The sequence below is a fragment of the Bubalus kerabau genome, chromosome 2 (genome assembly GCF_029407905.1).
Source record: "Bubalus kerabau isolate K-KA32 ecotype Philippines breed swamp buffalo chromosome 2, PCC_UOA_SB_1v2, whole genome shotgun sequence".
NCBI lineage: Eukaryota > Metazoa > Chordata > Mammalia > Artiodactyla > Bovidae > Bubalus > Bubalus kerabau.
Genome location: NC_073625.1, coordinates 195,811,079 through 195,825,296, shown reverse-complemented (window position 1 = coordinate 195,825,296; position 14,218 = coordinate 195,811,079). Strand labels below are relative to the sequence as shown.

General features: G+C 45.8%; 1 protein-coding gene across 1 annotated transcript in view; it reads left to right on the top strand.

The window, feature by feature from the left end:
• VPS26C (VPS26 endosomal protein sorting factor C) overlaps positions 1-14,218 on the top strand; it is a 32,671-nt gene that overhangs the window by 6,481 nt on the left and 11,972 nt on the right. Inside the window, exons 2-3 of the mRNA XM_055569938.1 lie at positions 12,619-12,762; positions 13,860-14,009. Coding sequence (XP_055425913.1) covers positions 12,619-12,762; positions 13,860-14,009 — 294 coding nt within the window. The remainder of the gene's footprint in view (positions 1-12,618; positions 12,763-13,859; positions 14,010-14,218) is intronic.

Genomic DNA, 14,218 nt, shown 5'->3' with positions numbered 1-14,218 from the left:
CCCTCTCAATGCTCCTTGCAGCACTGTTCTCAATAACTAAGGCATGGAAGCCACCTAAATGTCCCTCAACGGTGGTAGATATATAACTATGGAATACTGCTGCTGCTAAGTCACCTCAGTCGTGTCCGACTCTGTGTGACCCCATAGACTGCAGCCCACCAGGCTCCCCTGTCCCTGGGATTCTCCAGGCAAGAACACTGGAGTGGGTTGCCATTTCCTTCTCCAATGCATGAAAGTGAAGTCGCTCAGTCGGGTCTGACTCTTAGTGACCCCATGGACTGCAGCCCACCAGGCTCCTTGGTCCGTGGGATTTTCCAGGCAAGAGTACTTGAGTAGGGTGCCATTGCCTTCTCCTATGGAATACTACTCAGGCATATTTAAGAGTGAAAGAATGCCATTTGCATAACATCAATTCAGTTTAGCCGCTCAGTCGTGTCTGACTCTTTGCAACCCCATGGACCACAGCATGCCGGGCCTCCCTGTCCATCACCAACTCCTGGAGCTTACTCAAGCTCATGTGCATTGAGTTGGTGATGCCATCCAACTGTCTCATCCTCTGTCGTCCCCATCTCCTCCCGCCTTCAATCTTTCCCAGCATCAGGGTCTTTTCCAGTGAGTTGGTTCTTTGAATCAGGGGGCCAAAGTATTGGAGTTTCAGCTTCAACATCAGTCCTTCCAAAGAATATTCAGGACTGATTTCCTTGAGGATTGACTGGTTTGATCTCCTTGCAGTCCAAGGGACTCTCAAGAGTCTTCTCCAGCACCACGGTTCCAAAGCATCAATTCTTCGGTGCTCAGCCTTCTTCACAGTCCAACTCTCACATCCATACATGACCACAGGAAAAACCATAGCCTTGACTAGACGGACCTTTGTTGGCAAAGTAATGTCTCGCTGCTTTTTAATATGCTGTCTAGGTTGGTCATTACTTTTCTTCCAAGGAGTAAGCGTCTTTTAATTTCATGGCTGCAGTCACCATCTCCAGTGATTTTGGAGCCCCCCAAAAATAAGAGTAAAATGGATGGACCTAAAGACTATCATCTGAGTGAAGTAAGTCAGACAGAGACATATATCATGTGATACCACTTTTGTGTGGAATCTAGAAAAATGATACAAATGAACGTATTTACAAAGCAGACTCAAAACAAACCTGTGGCTGTTAAAAGTTTATGCAGAGGGATAAATTAGGAGTTTGGGATGAAAATATACATATATATAAAATAGATATTAATAACTACCAAAGACCTTCTGTATAGTACAGGTAACTACTCAGTTAACTTGTAATAACCTATAATGGAAGAGAATGTAAGAAAAGAATATATATGTGTAGCTGAATCACTTTATACCTGAAACTAAGACAACATTGTAAATCACTATATTTCAATAAAAATTTTTTTAAAATATTGTCTTTGTTTTTTTTTATTGCCTATATGGAACAGACAGTCTACCCTTCATTCATACGCTGGAGAAAATTCAGGCTCAGAGAAACGGTGCTTTTCTCAAAGTGATGGAAATCATATCTTACCCTTCATCCCACAAACTACAGTGAATGTTTCCTCATAAACAGCTCAAGAAAATGAGCCTTGTTTAGGATAAAGAGTCCACCCCCCTCCTTGCAGTTCTAAGCAATGAGACTTTTATTAAATGAAATCTTATCAAATTAGCTTTCTAATGTATCAGTTTTAATAAATCTGCTGCTGTTTCAGTCGTGTACAACTCTGCGACCCCATAGATGGCAGCCCACCAGGCTCCTCCGTCCCGGGGATTCTCCAGGCAAGAACACTGGAGTGGGGTTAGCAAATCTAATATCCATTAAAATAGTTTCTTTTATAAGCAGATAATAGAGCTTTTGCATTGGAAGTGACCCTCCCACCCTGCCCTCCCTGAGGCTTCCTCAGTTCCCCAAAGTGGCTGCTGAAGCATCGGCACGCAGCAGGGGCCTACTACTTCACAGTGTGAAAAGTGCTAGTGGTAGGATGTAATGACCAGCCAAAGCCGACGAGGTTGAAGTTTCTTTGTATCAACCCATTTTAGTTTGTTTCGTGCCAAAACCTGCAGGCCCTATTAACTTTTTTAATGCAGTACAGTGCAGCCAGGCTTAAAATGTTTTGCTTTTATTTACTGGAGGATTAAAGTAAAAAAAAAAACAACAACAGGGTAGCCCCCTACACCATACAGATTGTCGGCCCACGATCCGTGATTACAAAGGGACAAGGTTAACTGGACTGACCATCCGTGGTTAAATCACCTGCCAGTTTCCCTCTTGAGTCCTGCTTACCTGAGGTTCTTGGGCCAGGAGAGCCAGCAGAAGCTGGTGGGCTCTGTCCACCTCACTCTTCTACCCGGGGGTTTAAACATACCCAGAGAAGGGCAGTAGGAGGTTGTCGGTAGCCTTTAACTCTTGATGGGACCCTGTACCTGATTTATCTCTTCTGACTGATGCTCAGAAGGGATTTCTGAGCTCAGAAAGGGCTCTCCCCTGAGAAACTGGGAGGGTTACACCAGCTGTCCTCCCAGCTGTCAGGCAGGTTCTTTTGGTGACCTTGGCATCCGTGCTTTCTAGTGATGCCTGGGCTCTGTTCAGCCTCACTACCCTGTCCCCCTGTGGTGGTCTTACCCATGCTCATGGTTTCACTGTCAGACCATGGCCATGTGAAGGACACAGGTAGCTCAGATGGTAAAGAATCTGCCCGCTATGCGGGAGACCCGAGTTCGATTTCCTGGAGGAGGAAATGGCAGCCACTCCAGTATTCTCGCCTGGAGAATCCCATGGACAGAGGAGCCTGGTGGGCTACCGTTCATGGGGTCACAGAGAGTCGGACACTGAGAGACTAACAGTTCCGCAGCAGGCACGACATCTGCCAAAACCTGTCCTGCCTGTTGTGTCATAAGAAGAGATCGTTTAAGACTGTTAACTCTAAAACGCAAACATCCCCTTTGGGAAAGGAGTAGGAATCCCATCAGTGGAAAAGTAAGCGGTGGATGGACAAAAATTCCCTCCTTCGATAATCGGGGGTGGGGAGGGCAACAACCTTCTTGAAAAAAAAAAGTGCTTTTTTTGTTCCGTATATTTCAAAATAATTTTTACGTTAAAAGAATTGTTTTAACTTGCTGAGAACAAGTAACAGGGACTATCAGATGGGAAGGCGTGTTCTCCGCCCCCTTCACTGCTCGGCGCAGTTCCCGAGACTGATGCTCTGCGCTCTCAGCCTCCTCCACGGGATGGACGGTGGTCCCGAGAGCTGCAGGGCCCGCCCTTGGCGGGGTGGGGCGGCCCGTCCTCTCCTGGGCAACGGGCACCCATCCTGCCCTCAAGAGCCCTCGGGCCATGGGCGCACCCCTCCGCCGCTGGTCCTGGAGTCTGCCTGCCGCGTGGGTTTGGATGATGCACAGTCCTCACTCATGCATGCGTTTCCCTCCAACTGGGGTTCAGGTCGGTGGCTGTTGTTCATTCCGTAAGTGAGCGCTGGCTACTCGGAGCGTTTCCTTTGGCCAGCTGCCTGTATTCCACAGTCTTTACTTTGCCCTGTAATCAGGCCATCTCAGACGCCTCTGCGGTCAGAGTTCTCCTGAACTTCTTGGGTTGTATAGTCTGGAGTCTTTAGATTCACTTAGACGAGTAGTTCCAAACGAAGTGTCAACGCTGTAAAGTTTCTCTGAGTTTTTATGTTATTGACATCTGAAAGACGGTCATCCCTATTAACTCGTAATTTTGGGAGTATGTGGTATGTGACCCCTGAAACCACAGTGCACACCATGATTCAATTTTAATATTCCTGTGCTTAGGACCTCGTATTTACTTACCCTTAACTGAGTTTTCCTTTTTTTAACTGGTATTGGCAATCTCATTTTGCCCCTTTCTTCTAAACTTTTATTCAGGGACTCAGGTTTCTTTTCCAGATTCTCAAGAAAATTTCACAACTAGAAATTTCAGAGATGGCGTCATCAGACAATAGCTGTGATTTTTGTCATCCTGTTTTCCTAAGTACTGAGACCTGTATTTACACCCTACTGAACTAAGAAAAAGCCTGCTTTTCCCCCACCCTTATTACAACAGCATCAGAATGCAGTACTCAAATATAAGACCCCTGAAAAAAGCAGAGACATTACTTTGTCAACAAAGGTCCGTCTAGTCGAGCCTATGGTTTTTCCAGTAGTCATGTATGGATGTGAGATTTGGACTGTGAAGAAAGCTGAGCGCAGAAGAATTGATGCTTTTGAACTGTAGTGTTGGAGAAGACTCTTGAGACTTCCTTGGACTGCAAGGAGATCCAACCAGTCCATCCTAAAGGAAATCAGTCGTGGGTGTTCATTGGAAGGACTGATGCTGAAGCTGAAACTCCAATACTTTGGCCACCTGATGCGAAGAGCTGACTCATTTGAAAAGACCCTGATGCTGAGAAAGATTGAAGGTGGGAGGAGAAGGGGACGACAGAGGATGAGATAGTTGGATGGCATCACCGACTCAATGGACATGAGTTTAAGTAAACTCCAGAAGTTGGTGATGGACAGGGAGTCCTGGTGTGCTGTGGTTCATGGGGTGGCAAAGAGTCAGACACACTGAGCGACTGAACTGAACTGAGAACAGGCTCCGCCTTATTTATTTTTGGCTATGCTGGTCGTGTGTTGCTGTGTGCAGGCTTTCTCTAGTTGGAGCGAGGGGGACTACGCTTCATTGAGGTGCACAGGCTCCTCATTGCTGTGGCTTCTCTCATTGCCCAGCGCCGGCTCTAGGGTGCGGGCTTCAGGTAGGTGTGGCACTCAGGCCTAGTTTCTCTGCTGCGTATCTGGCGTCTTCCTCAACCAGAGATTGAACCCGTTTCTGTGAGTTGCAAAAGGAATGTCTGTGCCCTCCACTGTCCATCAAGGTCCTCTTCTATGGGACAACTAAAGCCTCTTGATCTCTAGTGATTTCTGTCAAGATATTTTAGGCATGGACAAGTAAATACATATAAAGGTTCTTTTCCTACCCTCTTTTCACAGTGGTGCAAAATGAAAGTGAAAGTTTCTCAGTCATGTCCGACTCCTTGTGACCGCATAGACTTATGGAATTCTCCATGCCAGAATACTGGATTAGGTAGCATTTCCTTATTCTAGGGGATCTTCCCAACCCAGGGATCGAACCCAGGTCTCCCACATTACAGGTGGATTCTTTACCAGTTTAGCCACAGTTCAGTCGCTCAGTCATGTCCAACTCTTTGCAACACCATGGGTTGAAGCACACCAGGCCTCCTTGTCCATCACCAACACCTGGAACTTGCTCAAACTCATGTCCATCGAGTTGGTGATGCCATCCAACCATCTCATCCTCTGTCGGCCCCTTCTCCTCCTGCCTTCAATCTTTCTCAGCATCAGGGTCTTTTCCAGTGAGTCAGCTCTTTGCATCAGGTGGCCAAAGGATTGGAGCTTCAGTATTGGAGCTGGCCAAAGTATTGACGCTTCAGCATCAGTCCTTCCAATGAATATTCAGGACTGATCTACTTTAGGATGGACTGGTTGGATCTCCTTGCAGTCCAAGGGACTCTCAAGAGTCTTCTCCAACACCACAGTTCAAAAGCATCAGTTCTTCGGTGCTCAGCTTTCTTCACAGTCCAATTCTCACATCCATACATGACCATAGGAAAAACCATAGCCTTGACTAGACAGACCTTTGTTGGCACATCCATACATGACCACTGGAAAAACCATAGCTTGGACTAGACGGACCTTTGTCAGCAAAGTAATGTCTCTGCTTTTTAATATGCTGTCTAGGTTGGTCATAGCTTTTCTTCCAAGAAATAAGTGTCTTCATTTCATGGCTGTGGTCACCATCTGCAGTGATTTTGGAGCTTAGCCACAAAGGAAGCCCAAAAACCATGACCCATGACCTTTCTCTTAATTTAAAGAGACAGGTTGTCTGGCAGGCAGCAAGTGCCTTTCTGGAAGTGGTGGTGGTGGTGGTTTAGTCGGTCAGTCATGTCTGACTCCTTGTGACCCCACAGACTGTAGCCCACCAGGCTCCTCTGTCCATGGGATTCTCCAGGCAAGAATACTGGAGTGGGTTGCCATTTCCTTCTCCAGGAGATCTTCCCAAGCCAGAAATCGAACCTGTGGTGCAATATGTAACCTTCAAAAAAAGAACATACATGTACTAATGTGAATGATCTGTTGAGATATCGTTAAAGGGAAAAAAAAACACAACCCACTGTTTTCCTGTTGTTGGGATTTAGGTTGTTTACATTCTTTTTATTACAATGTTGCAGTGAGTAACTACTATTCAGTCATTTCAGTGTGCAAGTGTATCTGAAGAAAGCTCCTGAAAGTGGAATTGCTGTGCCCGGTGTTGATAGAATGTTCCCGGTATTGCCTAGTGGCTGGTCTAGTGGATTCTCAGCTCCTCCCTCCCTGTTGTACCCTTCCCCACCGCAATATGGCCACTTATTTTTATCTTTGCTAATCTGATAGGGGGGAAATGGTGCGTAGGATAGCTTTGATGATCTTTTCTCAAAATGTTACTTTTGAAATTGAGCATTTTTTCATGGGCTTACAAGCAATTAGCGTTTCCACTCCAGTACTCTTACCTGGAGAGTCCCTCGGGCAGAGGAGCCTGGTGGGCTGCAGTCCATGGGGTTGCTACGAGTCGGACACGACTGAGCGACTTCACTTTCACTTTTCACTTTCATGCATTGGAGAAGGAAATGGCAACCCACTCCAGTGTTCTTGCCTGGAGAATCCCAGGGACGGGGGATCCTGGTGGGCTGCTGTCTGTGGGGTCGCACAGAGTCGGACACGACTGGAGTGACTTAGCAGCATAAGATGTTTTGTATTTGTTTGGCTGTGCTGGGTCTTCTTGCCGCAAGGGCTGCCCTCTAGGTGCGGTGCGTGGGCTTCTCATTGCAGTGGCTTCTCCGGTGGGCGTGGCCTCGAGGGCGCTCCTGGTTCAGTGGTCGCAGCGTGTGAACTCGCTCGTATCTGCTCCTGGGCTCCAGAGCGCATACGCAGTAGTTGGGGCGCTTGGGCTTAATTCCTTTGCAGGGTGTGGGATCTTCCCAGACCAGGAATTGAACCCGTGTCTCCTGCATTGGCTGGCGGTTTCTTTCTTTGCCACTGAGCTACCAGGGAAGCCCAAGGTGGTTTGTTTTTTTATTTCTTAAAATATTAGAGAAATTAGCTTTTTGCCTATTAAGTTGCATTATTTCCCTAGTTTATCATTTATATAAGCAGTGTTGCTCATAATCACTTTTATGTAATAAACTATTTTTGGTTTGGCAGTCATATTTATTATTCAGAGTTTTAAATCATTCTTAGAAAGGCGTGTCCCACTTTGAGGTGATAAAAATCATTCTCTGGTTTCTTCTAAAGTTTTGGTTATTCAGGTGTTTGTATTTAGAACTTCTTGTGTACAAAGGTTTTCAGTAAGAATCCAACTTAATTTTTTTTTTTTTTTTTTGCCAGTTTTCTGGCCGCTTTTTATCCCAGATCTCTGGCTAGTTTTCCAGTATTATTTAGTGAATAAATCCTTCTGGATTTAAAGTGCTTCATCATCTATTAAATTCCTCTATAATCTGGGTCTGTTTCTGGGGTTTTCCTCTTGTCCCATTGATCTTTCAGCCCACATACGCCCTGCCCCACACTTTGTAAGTTATTGTGGTGTTACAGTATCTCACCGGGCTAGTCCCCCTCTTTCCTCATTTTAGAACCTATTTATTATTCCAGGTGAATTTAAAAATCAGCTTTCTAATCTATCTTACCATACCATACCATGCCCTTCTAAAAAAAGAAAAGAAAAATTCTGATGTTGTCTTCTTTGGATTATGTTACCTTTACAGATTGAAAGTAGACACATTAAGAGTGATCAAACTTCAAAAACAGGATATGACTTTCCATGTATTTCTTTTGTGCTCTTCAACTATGTTTGAAGTTTTCCTCTTATCAGGGTTTTATTCATTTCCTGTTAAATTGATTTATGTATTTTAACTTTTGTTGCCTTTAAAAAAATGATTTTATTATGTATTTATTTTGGCCACACTGGGTCTTTGTTCCTTCTGGCTTCTCTCTAGTTGCAGTGAGCAGGGGGCTACTCTGTAGTTGCGGTGTGAGGGCTTGTCATGGAGGTGATGTCCCCTGTTGCAGAGTACAGGCTCTAGAGCAGCGGGCTTGAGTTACTGTGGCTTGAGGACTCAGTAGTTGCAGCTCCCAGGCCCTAGAGCACAGGTTTAATAGTTGTGGCACACAGGCTTGGCTGCTCTGAGCATGTGGGATCTTCCCGGACCAGGAACTGAGCCCATGAACTGTGGTGTTGGAGAAGACTCTTGAGAGTCCCTTCGACTGCAAGGAGATCCATCCTAAAGGAGATCAGTCCTGGGTGTTCATTGGAAGGACTGATGCTGAAGCCGAAGCTCCAATACTTCGGCCACCTGATAGGAAGAACTGACTCATTGGAAAAGACCCTGATGCTGTGAAAGATTGAAGGCGGGAGGAGAAGGGGATGACAAAGGATGAGATGGTTGGATGGCATCACCGACTCAATGGACATGGGTTTGGGTAAACTCTGGGAGTTGGTGATGGACAGGGAGGCCTGGCGTGCTGCAGTTCATGGGGTCGCCAAGAGTCGGACACGACTAAGTGACTGAACTGAACTGAACTGATTGGCAGGCAGATTCTTTACCACTGAGCCACCAGGGAAGCCTTTTTTTTTTGCTTTTGAAAAAATATTTTTTTCCAACGTGTTTTCTCATTGATTGTTGTTGTGGACGTGTTGCCTTCTTGATTTTTGTATATTAATTTCTACCCCACTATCTTCCTTTCTAAAATTCTCTTCATGTTGATCAGCTCATTCATGTCTGTCTCTTTGTGACCCTGTGGACTGCAGCACTCCAGGCCTCCCTGTCCATTACCAACTTCCATAGTGTACTCAAACTCATGTCCATTGAGTCGGTGATACCATCTAACCATCTCATCCTCTGTTGTCCCCTTCTTCTCCTGCCTTCAGTCTTACTCAGCATCAGGGTTTTTTCCAATGAATCAGTTTGCATCAGGTGGCCAAAGTATTGGAGTTTCAGCTTCAGCATCAGTCCTTCCAATGAATATTCAGGACTGATTTCCTAAGGAAATCAGTTGGAACTGGTTGGATCTCCTTGCAGTGCAAGGGACTCTCAAGAGTCTTCTCCAACACCACAATTCAAAAGCATCAAGTCTTCAGCACTCAGCTTTCTTTATAGTCCAGCTCTCACATCCATACATGACTACTGGAAAAACCATAGCTTTGACTAGACAGACCTTTGTTGGAAAAGTAATGTCTCTGCTTTTTAATATGCTCTGTAGGTTGGTCATAACTTTTCTTCCAAGGAGCAAGCGTCTTTTAATTTCATGGCTGCGGTCACCATCTGCAGTGATTTTGGAGCCCCCCAAAATAAAGTCTGTCACTGTTTCCATTGTTTCCCCATCCATTTGCCGTGAAGTGATGGGACCGGATAGCCATGATCTTAGTTTTCTGAATGTTGAGTTTTAAGCCAACTTTCTCACTCTCCTCTTTCACTTTCATCAAGAGGCTCTTTTAGTCCTTCTTCATTTTCTGCCATAAGGGTGGTGTCATCTGCATATCTGAGGTTATTGATATTTCTCCCGGCTATCTTGATTCCAGCTTGTGCTTCATCCAGCCCAGCGTTTCTCATGATGTATTCTGCATATAAGTTAAATAAGCAGGGTGATAAGATACAGCTTTGACGTACTCCTTTCCCAATTTGGAACCAGTCTGTTGTTCCATGTCCAGTTCAAACTGTTGCTTCTTAACCTGCGTACAGATTTCTCAGGAGGCAGGTCAGGTGTGTATAGATTTTTGTCTTACCTTGGTGTCGTTGTATTTGCTTAACTTTTTAAAAAAGAAATTCTTTTTCTGTGTTTTGGAGTAGTTTAATATTGGTGTTTTCTGCACTTAAAACATTTGGGAATGATCTGTGAAGCTCTCTAGGCCTGGTGCTTTGTGGGTGTGGGGGACTCGTGTGTAACTTTCTCTAATTTTTCTAACTTGTTTGTTTAGCTTTCCCATCTCCTTTGGAGTTAGTTTGGATAAATTATATTTTCCTAGAAAAATAAATCACTTTATTGACTTTTCACATTTACTTATGTGCAGTTGAACAATGTGTTATTATTATTTTGATTACTACTGTGTCTTTGCTATTTGTTATTTCTTGATTAGTTATTTGCTTTGCTATTTTTTTCCCTGAAGAAAGACCTATAAGACCTATTTGCCTCATTTACAGGCTAATTTGTTCAGTTTTTGTGACCGTACCACGGGCTTCCCTGGTGACTCAGACAGTAAAGAATCCATCTGCAGTGCAGGAGACCTAGGTTCAATCCCTGGGTCAGGAAGATCCCCTAGAGAAGGCATGGCTACCCTCTCCAGTATTCTTGCCTGGAGAATCCCTTGGATGGAGGGGTCTGGTGGGCTACAGACTATGGGGTTGCAAAGAGTCGGACACGACTAAGCAACTAACATACACACATTTTCTTAATTTGTATTCTCTCTACTGTCATTTCTTAGTTCAAATTAAAGAATGACAAGAGAGTGATAAAATTTTTACTCTGATTATTTCCCAGGTACTTCACCGCTTTTTCCTTCTTCTGCCATAGGGATTAAGGAAGGAAACGGTTCTATTGATATTGTGCTTATACTGTGGCATTCAGTAGTCAACTCCGATTCTGTTCCCATGAGATTAGCTGAAAATATTTCAATTAAATAGCAGCGGAACCAAGTGCTAATGTGTTGTTTAATTGATAAAGTGTGTGAAATTGTTTTGTCCGATTTCAATTCTGGGACACTATATATTTTTAAAAATATACTAGTGGGTTTAAATGATGAAAAATTAGGTTTTTATTTCATTCTATTGTATAGAAGTTAATAGAACTAATTTTAATTAAAAATTTAAAAGTTAAATTAGTATTCCAGAAGAGTTTTCATGCAAATTTGCTTATGAGCTTCTTAATGTAAAGAACAAAATGCATTCTACCGCTTGAATTCTGCTTAAAATGGAGCTGATACTGTTTTAATTTAGACTTCAGGGCTTTGGAGTGGGGAGCAGTAAACAAAACCAAAATACTTAGAATATTTAAGAGACATAGAGGGCTTCCCTTAGTGGCTCATCTGGTAAAGAATCCGCCTGCAATGCGGGAGACCTAGGCTCAGTCGCTGGGCTGGGAAGATCCCCTGGAGAAGGGAACAGCTACCCACTCAAGTATTCTGGCCTGGAGAATTCCATGGACTGTATAGCCCATGAGGTTTCAAAGAGTTAGACATGACTGAGCAACTTTGACTTCACTTTACTTCAAGATACATAGAATATCCCCCACTCCCCTGATTTCACAGATTGTGAAAACTCAGTGAATGTTTTTTCACCCAGTGACTACAGGAAACAAAAGATAAACAGATTTAAATGCCAGTAGAACAGATATTTTTTTTAATACTTTGATCTGTGGGGCCATTTTTAACATTTGCATTTTTATTCTTTTTCTGCCATCATATCACCATGTGACAGCAATCACGCACCGAATCTGAAGGTCATTTCAGAAAGGTGTCATTTTGTATTTGCTGTGGATTCTCTTCGGTTCAGTTCAGTTCAGTTGCTCAGTCGTGTCTGACTCTTGGCGACCCCATGGACTGCAGCACGCCAGGCCTCCCTGTCCATCACCGACTCCCAGAGTCTACCCAAACTCATGTCCATAGAGTTGGTGATGCCATCCAACCATCTCATCCTTTGTCATCCCCTTCTCCTCCCACCTTCAATCTTTCACAGCATCAGGGTCTTTTCCAATGAGTCAGTTCTTCCTATCAGGTGGCCGAAGTATTGGAGCTTCGGCTTCAGCATCAGTCCTTCCAATGAATATTCATGACTGATCTCCTTTAAGATGGACTGGCTTGACCTCCTTGCAGTCCAAGGGACTCTCAAGAGTCTTCTCCAGCACCACAGTCCTTAGCTCCCTGCTGCACACAAACCCCCATCGCAGGTGGAGACTGTCAGTTCTGAGGTGACAGGCAGGAGTGAGGTTAATGTCTGTGTTCTTCGACTTCAGTGTCTTCGGAGAAGTGAATGATGGTCTGGTGCGGGGTCCTTGTGCTGGACCGTCCACCAGCTTGTGAAGCAGGCTAGTGGGGCGGGTGGGAGGCGGAGGGTGCTGAAGGGTGGCCCCTGGGCTCGCTGGGCAGGGAACATCCCGCTGAGCTGCTCGTGCCTTTGCCAGTGTGTCCTTGTCTTAGCGTCACAGAGAAAGAAGGTAAAGAAGAGGGTCTTCCCTGTGTCATCCTTCTGAGGGGGTCGTCATACACGCTCCTGTGCTTGGTGGCTCTGAGTCTGCCATCCCCCCCAGGCCCTGCTCTTTGCCCTTTTGAAACCGGACCTGTGTTGGGATTGTCCAGTGGGAATCAAGCTGTGTCCAGAAGGTGGTGGGGAGATGAGATTCTACCCCCTTGGACCCCCAGGGCTGGGCCTTCCCCACAGTGCCATCCGGGCATCTGCCTGTGACAAGTGTCCACTGAGCGTCTTCATCTTGGACCACGTTGATGGTTCCAGAGGCTGACTTTGCTAGTGAACCAGGCGGATGAAAGAGCTGTGCTAACGTGTCGGGTGGCTCTCTCCCCTCCCCAGGAAATGCTGTCTGGGGTGGTGGTCATATCTGGGAAGGACTCAGTCCAGCACCAGGGCCTCTCCCTGACGGTGGAAGGAACCGTGAACCTGCAGCTCAGTGCCAAGAGTGTGGGGGTGTTCGAAGCCTTCTATAATTCCGTTAAGGTAAGAATGCCTGACTTGCACGTTTTTAGTTCCTTTTCCAAATGTTTGGGGTTGGTTTGCACGTGCTGCCTTAGCTTCATTGTTGTTCTTTTGCTAGGGACGGTGGCAGATGTGCTTTTACGACTCAGTAATCAAACTGAAAAAAACACATGCAGATATTTTGATTCTGAATATATGCTGTTACCAAAAGTCTGCTTGTGTTTATTCTCATCAGACAGGGTTAGGGGGACTTGAGGGGGATACCTTCAGCCCTTACAGAGCCCAGTGTGCTCTGGGAAGTTGTGCCTGGGCCTTCTCACCTCTGACCTTCCTAAAGCAAAACTGTTATTATAATTGTTATTTTAGTCCAGCTGCGTCCAGGTAAGAACGCCAGTGGAACCCTTCTTTCCTGTTGCTTGAGGTTCTGTGTTCTAGGATGTAAACTTTCTGCTATACGTAGTTTCCTTTTCCTGAAGGGCAGATTTAACTCTTTTAAGTTCTGAGGAGGAAGAGTTAAGGGGAAAGAAGCGTTCACAAAGAGCATGCAGATTTCAGGGCCTGTCCACGTGTCCCCACAGCTTTCTTTTCTTTTCCTCCTTCAGCACTTGAGAGACTCACTTCCAGAGTCGTGGGTTTTCTCAGTGTGGTTGTAAACCAAGGCTCGGAGTACCTTCCCTCAGGAAGGTGTAGTGCCTGCTGTTGAGGCATGTGTGCGAACACTCCAGCTCCCAGGGCCCAGACTGCCCGGGTGCCCGGAGCTGGGGCCCGGGGGGTTGGGGTGGGGAGGAGGGGGTCTGCTCCTCCCTAGGTTCCTTGCAAGTCTGCTTCACGCTGAAGGTGGGGGTACACGTCAGAAGGGTTGTTAGGGGACGGTCAAGCTGAGATACTTGGGGATAAGAGAGAGAAATGTATCAGTGCATTTCCTACTTGCACCCAACACCGCAGCGTCCAGCCCTAAAAATGAACCCAACTTGCACAGCGCCAGGCTGCCCAGAGCAGCAGGATGGTGGGGGTGGGGCGGGGGTGGGGGTGTGGGGTCTCCCAGGAGATGATTCACTAGCCACAGTCACGTGACAAGAAGCGCGGGCTGATGGATCGACTTGTGCGTGTCCTTGCAGCCCATCCAGGTCATCAACAGTACCATCGAAATGGTGAAGCCAGGAAAATTTCCCGGCGGCAAAACAGAAATTCCTTTCGAGTTTCCGCTGCATGTGAAGAGTAACAAAGTTCTGTACGAGACGTACCACGGCGTGTTCGTCAACATCCAGGTGTGTGTCCTGACTTCTCTTCTGCAGGACAGCTTGCTCTTTGTGTCACTGAAAGTTCGTAAATAAATGGGCCCAAGAAGTTAACGCTGTAGGCATGGCTGAGCCCCTCCTGTGTTCTGTACTGATTTTTCATCTTGCCCTGCAGAACGTAGTGTGTGTATGTGAATACAACCGTTATCCTTGGTGGAGACCCTGGAGAACCCACACCG